Below are 19,541 nucleotides of genomic sequence, written 5' to 3' on the forward strand. Positions count from 1 at the left end.
ATGTTATCTATAGGAGCAATTAAGGAGGTTACAAATCTTGTGACTTACAGCTTTGTGACTCCTTGTGGACAATTTATTAGCTTTACGAAGGCAGTTTCAGTCCCCAAGCAAGGAAGGGGTTAGTTCCAGGAGGGGACTTTTACCATCTTTGTTTTAAAGTTAAACTCTGAACTGAATTCTTTCCATAGTTAGCTTGGCCTATGCACAGGAATGAGCAAGTACAGTTTGTGGGGTTAGAACCAAGATGGAGTCACTTATGTCAGATTTCTCCACTGTCATGATTTTTGCAAAGGCTCTTTCATGATCAGTGTGGAGTTTTAGGAGCTAGACTTAGATTATAGAACTAAAGCAACAATTGGCAAGTGCTTGTTTATGAGAGCTCAGCAAAAAATTTACTTATGAGTGATCTGTGGGGAAAGCTCTTCCCAAATACCCGAGGCTTTTCACCTTTCATGGGGATCTGGCTAACGCACAGCTGTTCGTTTGGAAGAGCGTACTGCAATGACTGAACTCCAGGGCTTAATCTCCACGCTTGCCTAAGTTTGGAGGATCCTGAGATTTTTATTTTCCTTTACATACCCAATCTCTATTAAAATTTTCCTGATTACCTAAAAATATCTCATGACTGGTTTGTCAAATCAATATCCAGCCCATTCATTTTATTTATCTACTTAGGTGTCTTTACTATTGAACACTACTACATCACTCCTTTTTTTCAGACCCTGACCTGTTGAAGGAATTAGGTCAGTTATTATGATATTACACATTCTGCATTTCTCCAACTTTTCTGGCCTCTGTCCCTAGTTCCTGGGAGGTGGCATCTAAACTCTTAAAATATCCTGAATTATAGAAGCTCTTTGTTATTCACGGTGGGCCACTCACACTATACCTGACAGATTGTGCTAAAGAGGTGACACATGATGGGCCTCTGGATAAGTTATGCTAGTGAGATTACTTCAGATAGGTGCTGGTTACACCAGACAGATCGATCATGTGATTTGAAGTTTAGGACTATGAGCCAAATAACACCAGCCTGTGTAAAGGATGGGGGCTAGACATTGAGTTACATGTCAGTTCTTCAACCAATCATACCTATGTAATAAAGCCCCAATAAAATCTATGAACACAAGCGTGGATAGACTTCTATGGTTGGCAAGTATTCTCATACAGCTACATGCTGGGAGGGTAATGTGTCCTTACCCCAAGAGAAAGAACCATGGCATTTTTCATCTGGAACCCTCCCAGACCTTGTCCTATGCATTTCTACCTTTGGTTGGTTTTGATTTGTATCCTTTTTTTATAACAAAGCTGTAATTAATAAACATAATTTTCCTGGGTTCTGTGAGTTGTTTCAGTAAATTATTAAACCTGAGAGGTTTAACCACATATTTAGTTGTTTATCTTGGAAAGACTTTATCTCTCCGTCATATTTGAAGGATAACTTTACTAGATACAGTATTGTTGGATGATAGTTTTTTTTTATTTCAGCACTTTGAAAACGTCTCTCCACTTCCTCCTGGCCTATACGGCTGCTGTTAAGAGGTCTTTTGCCAGATGAATTGGAGCTCCTTTATAAGTTATTTGCTTTTATTTTTTTCTGCTTATAGAATTCTTTCTCCTTGACCTATGAGAGTTTATTATATGCTTTGGGGTAGTCTTGGTTGGGTCAAATCTGTTTGCTGTTCTATGATTTCCCTGTACCTGGATATTCATCTCTTTCTTAAATTTTGGAAAGTTTTCTGTTATTTTGTTGACTATACTTTCTACTCCTTGCTCTTGCTCAACTCCCTCCTGAACATCAATAATTCTTAGTTTTGGTCATTTGAGGTATTTTCTATCTCTTTCAGGCAATATTTGCTCTTTTTCTTTCTCTGTTCTCTTCTGACTGTGTATTCACAAATAGCCTGTCTTGGAGCTCACTGATTCTTTCTTCTGCTTGATACATTCTGCTGTTGAGAGCCTCTAATGGATATTTCAGTTCAGCAAACATATTTCTTAGTTCCAAGATTTCTGTTTGATTTTAAAAAATTATTTTATTCTCTGTTCAGGTTCTCTGATACATTTCTGAATTGCTTTTCTGTGTTATCTTGGAGATCACTGAGTTTCCTTAAAACAGCTCTTTTGAAGTCTTGGTCATAGAGTTCACATATCGTCTTCCTGTTAGGATCAGTCACTAGTTCCTTGCTTTGTCCATTTGTGGGACGCCATGGCTCCCTGTTGGCTGCTGTTGCTTATGGATGTGTGTCTGTCTTTGCATCAAACGATTATACATTCCACTCTTCTCTGTCTGGCTGGTTTTGTTTTTCATTGGATATGGCTCCCTAGAGATTCTTTATATTTTACCTGTTGATTTTCTTCTTTCCCGCTAGGTTACCGACTCCTTTTTGGTACTATATGGCGTATTAACTCCAGGTTTGCCTCAGTTCTATTAAATAATCATAGTGCCACCCATCCCAAAAGGGGTAGGTCCCACAGGGGATATCCTAGTTGTAAGAAAGCTGGCTAGTGGTTCATGATTGGGGACCTACAGTATAGTGATGCTGAACAGCCACTCTGATTGTTGTCTCCTTTGGCTGAGTTGCAGAGTAGAGTTTCCATGACGGGGACAGTATTCCCACCTCCCTCCTTTGTCTCTGGCTGTCCTCAGGGATATTTCTCTCTTCAGTTACTCCTGATGCTTTCTGTGGGTTGAGTCAGGGACAAGTCTCCTGCCAGGGAACCCAAGATGGTGAGGAGGCTGGTTGTCCACCTTGATTAACTTTTTCCAGTATAGAAACTGTGAGACGGGAAAATTTTCCACAGTCTTGGCGCCAGGCAGATTAGGGGGAAGGGCACTGTGGATAGGAAAGTCCACTTCTCTTACCATCTGCTCAGTTTTTTTCACTTATTTGTGTCCTCAGGAACTGTCTCCTTCTGTTTGAGTTCTGGGATATTGCTGGTGATAATCTTGGTGCTGTATATTTGTCTTTAGTTTTCTATTGAAAAGAGTGAAGCCAGCTTGCTTCTACGTTGCTATTTTTGGAACCAGAATTTAATCTCTACTACTGACTTATGAGTTGTACTTTAAAAAATTCTTAAATGGTTACTCTGGGGCTTAAAATATATTCCTATATTTTTTCACAGTCTATCTTCAAATCATATTATGCCAATTCATGTATAGAGTACAACCATATACCTCTAATTTCTGCTAGTATATTTCTCATTTCTGTCTTCCCTGTTTTGCAGTGTTCTTACAAAACATCTTACTTTTATATGTCCTCTAAATTCATAAAACCTCATTCCTAATTTTGCTTTACTGAATTATATTTTGGAGTAATAAAAATAAAAATTATTTTACACTTAAAATGATTGAAATAACTATTTTCATAGTTATGTCTTTTGGTAGATCCAAGTCTATTTCTGGTATGCTAAATATCTCTTACAGTGCAGGTCTGCTAAAAGTGAATTCTATCAGCTTCTGTTCATCTGAAAATGTCTTTATTTTGCATAACTTCTGAAAGATTTTTTCCACCAGGCTTAGATTTTTTGATTGGTCATTTTTTTTAAATCGTTGTTTCTAAATGTTAAAGATGTAACTCCATTGTCTTTTGCTTGCATGGTTTGTGATGATAAGTCTGATGTTTTTCTCACTCTGCATCTTATATGTAATGTGTCCCTTTCCTTTGTCTGCCATTAATATTTTCTTTGCACTGTCCATCCATTTTTAGCTGTTGGGCAATAATACATCTAGTTTTGTTCTTTTTTAAAAAAATACTGCTTTGGTATTCTGAGGTTCTTGAATCTGGGTGAAGTCTTATTATTTTTGGAAAATTCTCAGCCATTATCTCTTTAAATATCTTTTCTTCCCATTCTCTCCCCCGACCCTGGGTTTCCAAGTATGCAAATATTAGATCCTACAATGTCGTCCTATTTGTATTGTTTTCTTCACACTTTTTCTTCTTGTGTTTTAGTTCGCATGATTTCTATTGACCTATATTCAAGTTCTGACACTTTTCTCAACTGTGTTGAGTCTACTCATAAGTCCTTCAAAAGTGTTCTGATAAAAGTAAAAGCAGTAGCATAAATTTTCTTTTCCTAGCATTTCCCATTTGACTATTAAATTTTACTGAAATCCCTATCTGCTGATGCATATTATCTGCCCTTTTCACTGGAGTCTTTAGCACAACAATCAGTTATGTAAAATTCCCTAACAGTTCCAAAATATGGTTATTTATAAATGTGGTTTTATTGATTGGTCTGCTATCTATTGGCAGAAGATTGTTCTCAACTTTTGATCTTGTATTTTTAAAATAAAATGCCAGATAACATATACAAAACAGTAGAGACTGAAGAAAACATTATTTTTTGCCTAAAACTGGGCACACATGTTCTGCTAGGATGTCAGGGTGGAGTGCTGAATTAATCTGGTCAGGAATTAAGCTGGAATTGGGTTTTGTTGTTGCAATATTTATCTTAGTTGTACCACTGGCTACAGATTTCTCTAGTGCTACCTTGTGCTTAGCGTGGGAACTGGAGTGCTAAAGTTTTCTCAATGTTCCTGTTGCCCCGTCCTCAGCTTTTGGCCATCCCTTTGCACTGGGGCCACAGAAGGATTCTCCATGTTCTTCCCTTTTCTCACAGTAGCCTGCTGTTGCTTCTCACTAGGAATAGGCTACTGGACCAGTGGTGTCCTTTGTTGTCTTGGTTAGTCTCAGTTGTTAGTGGGAATCGGAGTGTCAGAGATTCTATGCATTTTGGGAGCCAGAACCACACAGGACTAAAATGGTACAGAGTATCTCCTCCTTCAGCTGTGAATAAGAAAGCAGGTGATGCTGCTGTATTGTGAACAACGTGAAGACAAGAATTCACAAGAAAAGAGAGGTGAGAGAATTAAAGGAAAGTAATATAAAATCCCCCTACCTTACCCAGACCCTAGTCTTACCGTATCTGTGTCTTTTTATTTATATGAACTAAGAAACAGTTTTGGTTTAGGCAACTCTAAATTTTCTGTTACTTAGAACTAAAAGCATTCCAATTGATAAAACCACCATGAGCTCTCCCCTATAAGTGATGATATCAAAGATATGCTTTAGAAGCCCTGGATTTCTGATGATACTGTGCAACTTGAACCAGCACCTTGAAAGCCAAGTTATGCCAGTGCTTTGGTCACCATATTCATCCAGCAAGGGGCAATCTGAAGGAAAAGCAGTGAGCATCAATTTATAAAACTGGATTGCACTAGGGCATCCTAGGCAACATGGATTTTGAGACCTAAGGAAATTTCACAGAAATATAAAGTTACTGGACACCTAATTTATCTGTATTCTCAAAAATCCAGGAAATTTTAAAAATTAACTTCAGGGGGTTTATTCTTTACTGTTGGTCATAATGTCATACAGTGAAATCAAGCAATCATATCATGAGTTCTTAAGTATAAGAGATAATATATCAATAGCTGTTCACTGCTTTGGTATACTTGGTAAATGTCCATTATAAATATTTTTAAATAAAGCACAAAAAAACTAAGCCAAAAAGTTTGCTTTCCAGAGAAAACTACTATAGATATAATAATGAGTAATCTTTCACACACTATCTATAAGCATATATTTGAACATACATGTACACAGGCTTAAATTAGCTGGCAATTATGAATGTACGTCTTGTAAAAACCTATGGTTTAGGTTGTTACTAAACAACATGCATGATCCATTCTTGTCATTTTAGAGCTAAATCATACTTTCTGTAGATCCATAGTATAGAACATATAGAAACTTACCCGATTCATACTGATGGACATTTACTTCCAGCTCAAAACATTACTATCATTGTAAAATCCTTCCTTACTGCTAAAAGTGCTTAATTATAAATTACTGTTCTATGATTTCCAGATCGGTAAGCACATTTTACATTCCGATACATATGGGGGGCTTGATAAGTATTTTGATATATATAGAACGACAAGCTTGTATTTTTCACTTTTACCAACAAAATGCATCATTCTTGAAGACAGACACTAGCAAATAAATGGCAACCCTATCCTACTAGTCAATACATTGATAAATATGCTTAGAAAAATTCAAGATTTTCCCCTTTTTTTTGTGTGTGACTGGGAGAAGTATGGGAATGGAAAACTTGACAAAATTAAAATCCTTCAAACTTGACCCTGCTTAAGGAGGTGTGGATTGGACAAAGGCTACAACATTTAGAAATCAGTCAGATCAAATGGACTTTTAGAGAAATATGGAGAATAAAAAAAACCCAAGTATTGTGATTTTGACATTTATTAAAAAGTATTTGTCATCAGTAACCATTTTGGATACTTGCAAATATTACAGTAAAACTGCCTTAACTCACAGGGCAGGAGTAGAAAATCAATTATGTAAAATACAGTGTTCCATTTTTGCAACATTAACCAGAAACATTGTTTATCAGTTTGTACTGATATTTAAAGTGCACACATGTGTACATATACACACACACAAAGCTAAACTTCAACAGATGGTATAATGTATAGAGACCAAACGTTAAGAAATGCAGCACATCTCTGCTCAAGATGGAACAAAGGATGGGAACTAACCCCAATAGGGTTACAACCAAATTAATGTTATTTCAGATCATCATAATGCTTACTGTCCTATATTTCAAATATTTACTTGAAATGATTTTATTAAGATTACTTGCAGAATTTCTCCTCCAAATACATTTTAAGTTTTAAAAAATGCACTTAAAAATTTCAAACCTTTTACCTTCACATACTTTTAGTTATTTAGCAAAAAGTACTGAGCACCTACATTGAGTTATGAAATGTCCTAGTTTTGTAGACTAGCAATGAACAAAGTCCCTTCTCTCACCAAGCTTACATTCTAGAGAACATGGATTTAGGCATGCTCATCACTGTACTTTTATTAAATTCCTGACCATACTCATATTTTATAAGCCTTAGCTCCTGTGCAATGACTGATGTTAAAGTTCTAACAAAATCCCTCGTGAAACCCCTCTCATTAAATGTCTCTGTTGTGTGGTCTCCTGGCCATTATGAATGTTGAAGTTGGGCAGAAACATTACATTTTAATTTTTAAAAATTCTTATTCTACTGAAAGAACTCTAGTGACTGGAAAATATCAGCTCCCATTTGAGGACTTCAAAACAAAACAGAATCTTCATTTCTGTGTAGATTCTCTGATGAAGGGTAGTCCTTACCATAGTCTTCGCTTTTATAGAATTTATCACTACTATGGACTCTTTGATGAATGAGAAGACCTGAGCTCCAACGGAAACCCTTACCACATGCATCACATTTGTATGGTTTCTCTCCTGTGTGGACTCTCTGGTGAGCCTGAAGATTTGATCTCTGACTGAAGCCCTTTCCACATACCTCACATTTGTATGGTTTCTCCCCAGTGTGGACTCTGTGATGGGCTTGAAGACTTGAATACCCACTGAAACCCTTACCACACTGTTCACATTTATAGGGTCTCCCTTCCGCATGAACCCTTTGGTGTGCTTGAAGGCGTGAACTCTCACTGAAACCCTTTGTACACACCTCACATTTGTATGGTTTCCCTCCTGTGTGAACCCTCCGATGTGCTTCAAGGCGCGAACTCTGACTAAAGCCCTTCCCACACATCTCACACTTATACGGTTTCACTCTAGTGTGGACTCTCTGATGACCTTGAAGATACGCTCTCTGACTGAAGCCCTTTCCACATACCTCACATATATATGGTCTTTCTCCAGAATGGACACTCTGATGACTTTGAAGGTATGATCTCTGACTGAAACTCTTACCACACTCATCACATTGGTATGGCTTCTCTCCCGTGTGGACCCTCTGATGGGCCAAAAGTGTTGAGGCCTTACTGAAGCCTTTACCACATTCTTCACATTTATAGGGTTTTTCTCCTGTGTGAACCCTCTGATGAATTTGAAGATTAAAGCTCCAACTGAACCCCTTCCCACACTCCTCACATTTGAATGGTTTTTCTCCAGTGTGGACTCTCTGATGGCCTTGAAGGTGTGAACTCCGACTGAAGCCCTTCCCACACTCCTCACACTTGTATGGTTTTTCTCCAGTGTGAACTCTCTGATGGCCTTGAAGGTATGAATTTCGACTGAACCCCTTCCCACATTCCTCACATTTATAAGGTTTTTCTCCAGTGTGGACTCTCTGATGGGCTTGAAGATACGAACTCCGACTGAATCCCTTATCACATTCCTCACATTTATAAGGTTTCTCTCCTGTGTGGACTCTCTGATGAACATTCAGAACTGATCTATGATTGAAACCTTTGTCGCATATATTGCATTTGTATGGTTTCTGTCCAGTGTGGACTCTCTGATGATCTTTAAGTTTTGAGCTCCAGTTGAAGCCATTCCCACACTCCTTATGTGGTTTCTCTCCAATGTGAATTTTTGGATGACCTTGAAGATATAAATTATGGCTGAAGCTGTTACTACACACATAGCGTTTATATGGTTGTTCCTTAGTGTGGACTATCTGAAGGTCCTGAAAATGTGAGGCCAGACTGAAGCCATTACCACACTCCTCAGAATTATAGGAATTCTCCTCCATATGAACCCTATGCTGAATGTCAAGATTTGGACTACAAATGAAACTCTTTCCATACTCTATATCTGTGTATAGTTTCTCTTCAGTGTGGATTTTTTGATGGACTTGAAGACATGAACTCTGATTAAAGACATTCTCATTTTCCTCATATTCATGGGGTTCATCCCTAGTATGGACCCTAAAAATACTATTAAGGTCTAAGCTATGACTGAAGGCTTTCTCATAAATGTTGCGCCTATAGGACATCTCACCTGTGTGGATAAGTTCATAAGTGTTAAGAGGGGAACAGTGATTGAAGTTCTCACCATATTCACCACATTTGCATGGTTTCTCCTCTGTATGCACTCTCTGATAGGATTTCAGATGTGAATTCTCAGTATCATCTTCTCTCTCAATATTTTGATGAATATGAAGAAGTGAACTATAACTACAGCCCTTTCCACATGAACTGTATGTATAGGGCTTCCCTTCCAAGCGGAACTGCTGATGAACTTCAGAGCTGGAGTCATTACTGAAGGCTTTTCTATACCCAGTACATGGATAGGGCTTCTCCTCTGTTTGAATTGAATCCTGATTAAGTAATGATACCTTCATGATATCTTCTCCACAGTCATGACAGCTGTAGTTTTCTTTTCTGTGTACTTCCAGTTTATCATTGTGATGTGAGAGCCAACTGACACTGTCACACTTACAGAAATTATTTTTCATGGAAATTTGCTGACATCTACACTGATAATTATGTGACTCTTTCAGATACATTTTCCTCCAAGAATGATGTGCCCTCCAAGATGGATACTCTTGACTTTTTATATAATTGGAGCCATTCCCTATATGAGTCAATATATAGTTCTCGTCTTCAGAAATCTGAACTGGTATTCCTGCCCAAACCTGGCAGAGGGAATTACCTTGTTCTTGCAACTGAGAATTCTTCCCTTGAAAAACTTTCAGGAAATTTTGACACCCGATTAACCCACCTGCACTTTGTTGCCAGGTCTGACAGGAGGAAAGCTCTTTGGGGGAAAGGTAGCTTACTGTTACTTCCTGAATACTCTCCATCTTTTGTTGATTCTTCCTTCCTATAAGGATGAGAATTCAGACGTGCATGAGTGAATGCTTTATTCAAGAGATTTGAAGATTTTACACTCAGGTCATAACATGAAACTTGAATGAATCAGAGGAAAATTCATGCCACTATTTCTAAGAATACTTAGAAAATACCTCTTCTTTGGCTATACCAGTTGCAGGTTGAGTATTCTCAATCCAAAAATCTGAAATCTGAAATGCTCCAAAATCCAAAACTTTTTAGTGTTCTACATGATGTTCAAAGGAAATACTCATTGGAGCATTTCAGATTTCTGATTAGGGATGCTCAACTGGTAAGTATAATGCAAATACTCTAAAATCTGAAAATATTTGAAATACAAAACACTTCTGGTCCCAAGCATTTTGGAGAAGGGATATTCAACCTACATACAAATAGCATCTACATAATTCAAGATATCTGATGCCTCAAAATCAGGACTTTGCAGCACAACCTGGACATCGAACATGATGGCTGTATTCAAAAGGCTTAGCAAAACCATAAACATGGCTGGGCACGGTGGCTCATGCCTGTAACCCTAGCACTTTGGGAGGCCAAGTCGGGTGGATCACCTGAAGTCAGGAGTTTCAGACCAGCCTGGCCAACATGGTGAAACCCCATCTCTACTAAAAGTACAAAAATTAGCCAGGCGTGGTGGTGCGCACCTGTAGTCCCAGTTACTGAGGAGGCTGAGGCAGGAGAATAACCTGAACCCATGAGGCGGAGGTTGCAGTGAGCTAAGATCATGCCACTGCACTCCAGCCTGGGCAACAGAATGAGATCCTGTCTCAAACGAAACAAGATAAAACAAAACAACACAACCATAAACATGTTATCATGGATTAATCATGGGTTTCCAGGAGATCTGAAGGGGAAAAGAGGATGTTCTTAAATCTGAAAAAATATAGTTGCAAATGGACAAACGCCTTTTGTCCTAACTTTTTTGTCTGGCACATAAACATGATAATGTTGTTCATTTGTAAGAGTATTGTGTGCATTAAATGATATGCTGAAGAAGGTAAACACAGACCTTTACTTTATGTTCGAGGCATCACATATCCTGTCACTAATAAGCTATTTATCCTCATGAGAATAATAAGCTCTTCTAAGTCCCTGTAGGCCATTATAGATTTTAACTCTTTTCAAAAGATATTTCACAATTATCAATGGCCATGGTGTAGGTCAAAATGTGAAAGACTGTGACAGAATTCAACCAAAAAAATCAGAAAAATATTATGGCACCTGTAGGTGTCCTCTTAGGTGCTCATTAGCCATGAACGAAACTCAATGAATACTGACTTTTGCTTGTGCCATTTTATTGGAAAATTATGTTAATGTTTAGGAAATCTGAGGCACCAGAAAGGGTTGAAGACAGGATATTTGGGTAGAAATAGTTACCTAGTTATTAAAGCTCAGATTATAAGCAGACAGCAGATCTTCATATACTAGTGACAAATATCCTCCCTAAGGACAACTGGTTAAACAGGGTTGAATTAATAACATGCATTCTTCTAACACTTAGAAGTAGATTAAGTCTTATAATATCCAGAAGAAAAGCAGTAAAAGGGATGTTTTTTCATGAATATTACCCTCAGACATAATTCTGCCTTATTTCTTTGTGTTTGTCTGCCTCTCCACCCTGGAATGTATTATCCATGAAGACAAACACTGTTTTGTGCACTGCATTCCTTTCACTGCCAAGTGAACAGTAGTTGCTCAATAAACATTGATGAATAAATCATAGTTTGAGTTGCTCTCACTCATAGAACTAAAAGAGCATGTAATGTAGCTTTTTAAATGGGAAAGGAACTGGTGATGGTGGCAACTTTGCTGGAAAGCTGAAAGGCTATAGGAGAGGTAGGGAAACAATTCAGAGTGATACTGCTGATGAGAAAAGCAAAGGTCACAAGAAACTACTGTGGATGAAATAAAAATGTAAGATCAAAAAGACCTATAGGCAGGGCCTGTGGATTGAGTCTTTCTCATTTCTAAAGTAACTTTTTAAATGGCATAACTTTGAGTCAGGCATGGGGGCGCAATCCTGTAGACCCAGCTACTCAGAAAGCTGAGGCAGGAGAAATGCTTGAGCCCAGGTATCTGAAGATGCAGTGACCTATTAATATAATCACACCTGTGAACAGCCACTGCAACTCCAGCCTGGGCAGCATAGCAAGACTGTCTCAAAAAACCCAAAATGGTGTAATTTTTCTTGAACAAAACCTTACCTGTAAGCCCTACCCTATCCCAAATTTTAAAAAAGGAAAAAAGAAAAGGCCACACTGATGAACCTGTGTCACTAGGCTCTGGGGCAGCACGCTGATTGTGGGATAACACTTCAAGGTATATCAGTAGGTATGCATCTTGGTACTTTAAAAGCACATTTACTGATGTCTTTGCCTTCTCAAAAGTGAAGCTTTCAGTTATTATAATGATATTTTATCATATAATGATGAAATGAAGGGATATATTATAGGAGGCATATCAGATAAAGCATATAGCTTATATGTGAGAAGTTTGAGCTTCCAGCTAGGGTTAATCATAATCCTTGTAGTTTTGTTTTACTATTATAAAAAACACTCAATATACATCCATCAAGATATAGTTTTTTTTTTTTTTGAGACGGAGTCTCGCTCTGTCACCCAGGCTGGAGTGCAGTGGCGCAATCTCGGCTCACTGCAAGCTCCGCCTCCTGGGTTCACGCCATTCTCCTGCCTCAGCCTCTCCGAGTAGCTGGGACTACAGGCGCCCGCCACCACGCCCAGCTAATTTTTTGTATTTTTAGTAAAGACGGGGTTTCACCATGGTCTCGATCTCCTGACCTCGTGATCCGCCCGCCTCGGCCTCCCAAAGTGCTGGGATTATAAGTGTGAGCCACCACGCCCGGCCAAGATACAGTTTAATATGTCCTGTCTTTTGGGACTGAGGTAGTGGCTTGAGAATATGAAAGCAGCTTGTTAGTCAAAACCCAATTTCTTACAAAGCAACTGTTTCAATGCAAATTAGTACATAATTCATGATATAAAAATCTCTCAAATATATGAGATTAAAGTTTCTCTCTGAGCAGTGGGTTTTGCAATGTTAAGGACATACAGGAAGAAAAAAAATAAAAGGTCATTTCACTTGGTTTCACACTCTTCTAAAAAAGACCACATATGTAACAACATTAATTTCCTTTAGTCAATGGTACAGACTGAAACACCTTGTTACTTTATTTAAATATCTCAAGATTTAAGTTCTATTTCAATATCAATGGTAGAGTGGTAATAAGAAATTGTGTTAAGTTTATAAATGAACTTTATTTGATGGAGAAAATAAGCATGACAAAAGATGCCGAAGACATCATTTGAGGTAAGAAGGTTGAGAATTTATTACATCTTCATAGCAATCCTGCTTTAGCACTTAGAGGTTGAGAAAGTCAATCATTCAAGCAACCCAAATTGATCAATTCAATAACAAAGGTGCTATATTTGTCATAAAAACAAGTAATTCCTTTGAATTTAATAGTTAGCTATAATGAACTCAGAGAAAAAAAAATCTTTGTTTATGTCTTCTTCTTCTTCTTCTTTAATAAAAGCTAAGCGAGAACATCAGCTCAGGTAACCCAGGCTGAGATCACCTTCCATTCTTACTTTGCTTTTTTGTGGGCACTATAAGGTATAGTGGTGACAATGTTTTGATTGCAAATATTTAAGCTGCTGTGCTGACTCCTTTCTTAACCGCTGATATGGTTTCGCTCTGCGTCCCCACCCAAATCTCATGTTGAATTGTAATTCCCAATGTTGGAGTTGAGGCCTGGTGGGAGGTAATTGGATCACGGGGGTGCTTTCTAATGGTTTAGCACCATCCCCCAAGTGCTGTCTCGTGATAGAGTTCTCAAGAGATCTGGTTGTTTGAAAGCATGTAGCACTCCCTGCCCTCTTTCTCTTCCTCTTCCTCTGCCATGTAAAACATGCCTCCTTCCCCTTCACCGTCTACCATAATTATAAGTTTCCTGAGGCCTCCCCAACCATGCTTCCTGTATAGCCTATGGAACTGTGAGTCAATTAAACCTCTTTTCTTTATAAATTACCCAGTCTCAGGTAGTTCTTTACAGCAATGGGAGAACGGATGAATAAAGAAAATTGGTACCAGAAAAGTGGGGCATTGCTATAAAGATGTGGAAGTCACTTTGGAAATAGGTAATGGGCAGAGGTTGTAATAATTTAGAGGGTTCAGAAAAAGATAGGAAGATGAGGAAAAGTTTGGAACCTCCTAGAGAATTGTTACATGGTTTTGAACAAAATACGGATAGTGATATGGACAGTGAAGTCCAGGCTGAGTGGTCTCAGATGGAGATGAGGAAGTTATTGGGGACTGGAACTGGTGATATATTTAGATATATTTAGGTTTGTAAATGCATTTATACATTTTCCCAACATTGGTGCTATGCTTTAGCGAAGAGACCTGCAGCATTATGCCCCTGCTCCAAAGATCTGTGGAACTTTGAACTTGATAGGGATGATTTAGGTTATCTGGTGGAAGAAATTTCTAAGCAGCAAAGCATTCAAGATGTGGTCTGGCTGCTTCTAACAGCATATGCCCATATTCATGGGCAAAGAGATTATCTGAAACTGGAACTTATATTTAAAAAAGAAGCAGAGCATAAAAATTTGAAAAATTTGCAGCCTGATCATGTGGTAGAAAAGAAAAACCAATTTTCTGGGGAGAAATTCAAGGCTGCAGAAATTTGCCTAATTAAAGAGGAGCTGAATGTTAATAGCCAAGACAATGGGGAAAATGCCTCCAGGACATTTCGGAGCCAGTCATGGCAGTCCCTCCTACCACAGGCCTGAAGGCCTAGGAGGGAAAAATAGTTCTGTGGCCCAGGCCCAGGGCCCTGCTGTTTTCTACAGCTGAAGGACATGGCACCCTGCATTGTAGCTGCTCCAGTTCCAGCCATGGCTAAAAGGGGCCAAGGTATAGTTCAGGCCATTGCTTCAGAGGGTGCAAACCCCAAGCCTTGGCAGCTTCCATGTGCTGTTGGGCCTGTGGGAGTGCAGAGGGCAAGAGCTGAGGCTTGGGAACCTCTGCCCAGATTTCAGAGGATTTATAGAAACACCTGGATGTCCAGGCAGAAGTCTGCTGCAGGGGTGGAGCCCTCATGGAGAACCTCTACTAGGTCAATGGAGAGGGTAAATGTGGGGTTGGAGCCCCCAGAGTCCCCACTGAGGCATTGCCTAGTGGAGCTGTGAGAAGAGGGCCACTGTCCTCCAGACCCCAGACCCACCAACAGCTTGCACCATGTGCCTGGAAAAGATGCAGGCACACAACGCCAGCTCATGAAAATAGCCAAGTGGGCTATACCCTGCAGAGCCACAGGGGCAGAGATGCCCAAGGCCTTGGGAGCTCATCCCTTGCATCAGCATGGCCTGGATGTGAGACATGGAGTCCAAGGAGATTATTTTGGAATTTTGAGATTTAATGACTGCCCTGTTGGGTTTCAGACTGGCATGGGGCCTGTAGCCCCTTCGTTTTGCCTGATTTCTCCCTTTCGGAATGGGGGCATTTACCCAAAGGCTGTACCCCATTGTATCTTGGAAGTAACTAGCTTGTTTATTAGAATATTATGCATCCATTACAAAAACAAGAGTTATAATCTTAGACTGGGAGGGATTTCCCCAAGGTAACGGCAAAGAAGAAAAATTAGTATATTAAAAATAAGAATGTACATAACAAATTTTTATATTAATATGAGGTATATGATCATGTTAGTACAGGTAAAAAAATTAAGGTATTTTAAAAGGTGACATTATGTTCCAGCTGACAGTATCAGGAAGGTAGACTGGCACAGCATGGCCTTGGCCTGTTTTTGTACAACCCAGGAGCCAAGAATGCTTTCTACGTTTTTAAAGTGGTGTAAGAAAAACAAAGACCGTGACAAAGAGCACATGTGGCCAGGAAAATCTAAAGTATTTACTACTGGGACCTTTAGAGAAAAAGTTTAACTCCTACTCTCAAGGGTACCATGTAGGACCCTGAATCTTAACCAAGATGGAAACAAACCATTATAGAAGTGAGTTAATTTGTTTTGAATTTTCTGTTGGCTCTTTCTTCTTATCCAGCAGCATCCTTAGCTACACGGTTGCGACGGTGGCTTTTGATGTCAGTCTTGAGGACTCAAGAAACTATCAAAATGTTTGGATTCACATAAATGTCCAACTTGAAAATTCTCCTTTAAGACTGTGGCTACGTCAAGAGATTGTTTGGGTGCGAGAGTATGGGACAGAATGGGAGGATAAGAAGCTGGACATATGAATACAAGGGTGTCTCACTTGAAAATGCTACATGAGGAAGACCAGTTATAATGTTGGCATTGGTCATTTTTGATACTTACTTTAGCTGATTGGCTATTCTTATCTTTTAGAATTAATGGCTACCTATCTATGAATACCCAACGACAGCTAAGCAGTTAAAACAGGCATCCATCAGATGAGAAACAGTATTCTAGAATATCTTTCAATTACACAGATTTATTCTACACCTATTAGCTGCCTCAGGGTGAATTGAAGAGAGCAAAGATCATGCATCTATTACCCAATTCATTCAGAGAGAAAAGCAAGTCAAGGAAATTGATACAGAAGCTTAATAATTGAGAGGTCTGAGGGGGCAATCATGGGGCAGTGCCTCTGAAACAGACTGAATGAGCAAAAACAAACAATAGTAGGTGAATATGGAAAGTGAGAAGAGGTTGAGGGGACAGATACCTTAGGACCTAATAGACCATTTTAAATACTTTAAACTTACTATGTGTGAAATGGGGAGCCACAGGAAAGCTTAAACAGAGAAGTGATGTGTTCTGACTCATGTTCTAGAAGGGGCTCCCTGGCTGCTGTGTTCCTGCAGCACAGTTCTCACCTGAACATCCATCTCTTGGGGCTTCTGTCTCCACCATCAAAAGCTTTTCTTCTCTCTCCAGCTGGGATATTAGGTCTGGCTTGAAGGGCTGACGTGCTGTAAAGAAGGAAAGGAGAGCAAAAGTTTTTAAGTTTGATGACATTCAACTGGTCAAAACTAGACAAAAAGGTATACACAGACAAGTGTGACTCTCTCCCACATCCCTTCCACCCTGTTACCTTCCACTGACTATAGGAAACTAATTTCATGATTTTCGTTTTTTCTGAAATAGGCTCTCACTCTTCTGCCTGTGCCAGCATGCAGTGGCATGATCATGGCTCACTACAACTGCAGCCTCAACCTCCTGGGCTCAAGCAATCCTCCCACCTGGGCCTCCAGAGTAGCTGGGACCATGGGTGTGCATCATTATGCCCAGCTAAATCTTTTGTAGAGACAGGGTCTCCCTATGTTGCCCAGGCTGGTCTTGAACTCCTGGGTTCAAGCAATCCTCTTGCCTTGGCCTCCCAAAGTGCTGAGATTACAGGTGTGAGCCACCACGCCTCATTATTTTGATTAAACCTTCCTTCTTGTGTTTCTTCTTATAAAAATAAGTATATATAGATATGTGTGTGTGTGTGTGTGTGTCTGTACCCACACACTGTCTATTTACTTATTTTACCTTATTTCCTATATGAATTGTAGTATACTATTAATATTCTTTTGGACATGGCTATTTTTAGGGAAAATCCCTAGAAATGGGTTGCTGGGGAAGGGTAAATACCTAGCTTTGTTAGATATTGTCAACTTCCCCTCCCTAAGGGTTGTATCATTTTGCATTCTTCCTTTCAATGCAGGAATGTTCTTCATTCCCCACAGCTTTGCCAAAAAATGTATAGTGTTACGTTCTTGAATTTTTGCCAATTTCATGGGTGAGAAATGGCATTTCAGTATAATTGTAATGAACATTTCTTTTGAAATAAACTGAACATCCATTCATATGTATACATATTTATGTGTGTATATGTATATGTATGTACATACACATACACACACACAGACACACACACACACACACCCTAGCTCTATGTCCTGAGACAAAGAAACATAGATACTACAGTGACCATACCTAGCATCCAGACTTTGGCATTAAATACCATTCCACAGTAAAAAAAAAAAAAAAGGGTAATTCCAGAGCCAAGGCAAAGTAAAGATGGGCACAAAATATTGTGCTCTGCCAATAAAGTAAGAAAGTGCTCAAAAAAAAACACTGGGGACATGTTACAAGGTCACAGAAGCCAGCTTAAAGAGGCCAAACTTGGGACAATTTTAACATCTAAAAAATTACAGTAATAAACTATAAACCTTTAAAAAATTTCACAAATCCCTACAAATAACATTGAATTGATGCTTGAGAAGTGGGGGGCTCTTGTTGACTGCAAGTTTATGCCAGGTGCTGACTGCTAAATGTGAAGGAGGTAAAGTTAGAAAAATCATCATTCTGTAACTGTCATGGTAAGGACCCGATAAGGCAAGGTCATCACCAGGTGCTTAGTCTACAAGAAAACACTTGTGTTACCCTATGATTACAAATGGGGAAAAAAGCAGTAATTATATAGTGGGGAAACTGCATAACATCGTGACTGGGTGACCAAAGTTACCACATCCTTTGAGGGACAGATGACTTCATGTGCCTCCAGATGTGATTCCCTCAAAAGCGCACACTCTACCTACGTAGTGCTCCTGCTGCATGGATCATCTGAATCTAATTTTGTGGAATCATTAGGAATGTTCTATTAAAAATAAGGGAAGAGGTGATAGTGTTCTTCAAAAATGTTACTGTCATAAAAGAAAAAGAAATGCTGTGGAAATGTTCTAAATTAAAGGCTAAAGAGACAGAACAACTATACTAGACTCTAGATCCTGTTCTGGAGGGAGGAAAATACGCTTTAAAGAATAAAATTAGGCTGGTTGCGGTGACTCATGCCTGTAATCCCAGCACTTTGGGAGGCTGAGGCAGGTGGATCACCTGAGGCCAGGAGTTTGAGACCAGCGTGGCCAACATGGTGAAACCTCATCTCTAATAAAAATATAAAAATTAGCTAGGCGTGGTGGTAGACGCCTGTAATCTCAGGTACAGGTGGCTGAGGCACGAGAATGACTTGAACCTGGGAGGCAGAGGATTCAGTGAGCTGAGATTGTACCACTGCACTCCAGCCTGGGCAACAGAGTGAGACTCTGTCTCAAAAGAAAAAAAACATATATAAAATTGGCTTTATGGATAAAATTACAGCATAAATGATAGATAAGATAAAAACATTATATCTGTCCTGAGAATAGGTAAGAGAATATTCCTCTTTTTATAAAACAGACTGTGCAGTAAAGGAAAGAATTAGTCTTGTTTAAAGAGAGATCTGCCTTTGGCTTCTGGAGAAGGCAATCGCTAAGTCCCTGGAATATCCTGTCCGATTAGAGTGTCTTTTGTTTACCCAGAAGCCTTGGGCCACACACCAGATAGTTAAACAATGTGATTTATAGTGGGGGCTTTGAGCCACGTGGTATTAGCTTAACCTCTGGAGAAACTGGAATCTAAGAGCAGCCACCCAGGTGGTCAATCATATCTAGGTAACTAAGCTCCAGTAAAAACTCTGGACACCAAGGCTCAAATGAGCCTCTCTAGCTGGCAGTGTTCCTTATGTATTGTCACATTTCACTGCTGGGAAGAGTCAGTGCTGTCCACAACTCCACTGAAGATGACAAGTGGAAGCTGACACCTGGAACACTCCTGGACTCTGCCTCCTGGGCCTCTTCCCTAGGCTGACTTTAATCTGACTCCTTTCCCTGTAATGAATCACTAACTGTGAAGACAACTGCTTTCAGTGAGTTCTGCGAGTCCTTCTAGTGAATTCTTGAGCCTGAGTGTGGGGCTCAGTACTCTTGGGTCTTGAGGACTCCTAATCTTGCAATTGGTATCAGAGGTGAGAGTGAACTTGGGGACTCCTGAACTCTGCATATACACTAAAGTATTTAGAGAAAAACGGC

The 19,541-nt window shown here is 39.3% G+C and overlaps 1 protein-coding gene across 3 annotated transcripts in view; it reads right to left on the bottom strand.

The window, feature by feature from the left end:
- Nucleotides 1-1,895: 1,895 nt before the first annotated feature.
- Nucleotides 1,896-19,541, bottom strand: part of ZNF112 (zinc finger protein 112) — a 33,121-nt gene continuing 15,475 nt past the window's right edge. For all 3 annotated transcript variants that reach the window (XM_030797383.1, XM_030797381.1, XM_030797380.1), the window contains 2 exons: nt 16,524-16,619; nt 1,896-9,624 (listed from right to left, as the gene is read on the bottom strand). In XM_030797383.1, the coding sequence (XP_030653243.1) occupies nt 7,121-9,624; nt 16,524-16,619 (2,600 nt within the window). In that variant the 3' untranslated portion in view covers nt 1,896-7,120. The remainder of the gene's footprint in view (nt 9,625-16,523; nt 16,620-19,541) is intronic.

The sequence above is a fragment of the Nomascus leucogenys genome, chromosome 17 (assembly GCF_006542625.1).
Source record: "Nomascus leucogenys isolate Asia chromosome 17, Asia_NLE_v1, whole genome shotgun sequence".
NCBI lineage: Eukaryota > Metazoa > Chordata > Mammalia > Primates > Hylobatidae > Nomascus > Nomascus leucogenys.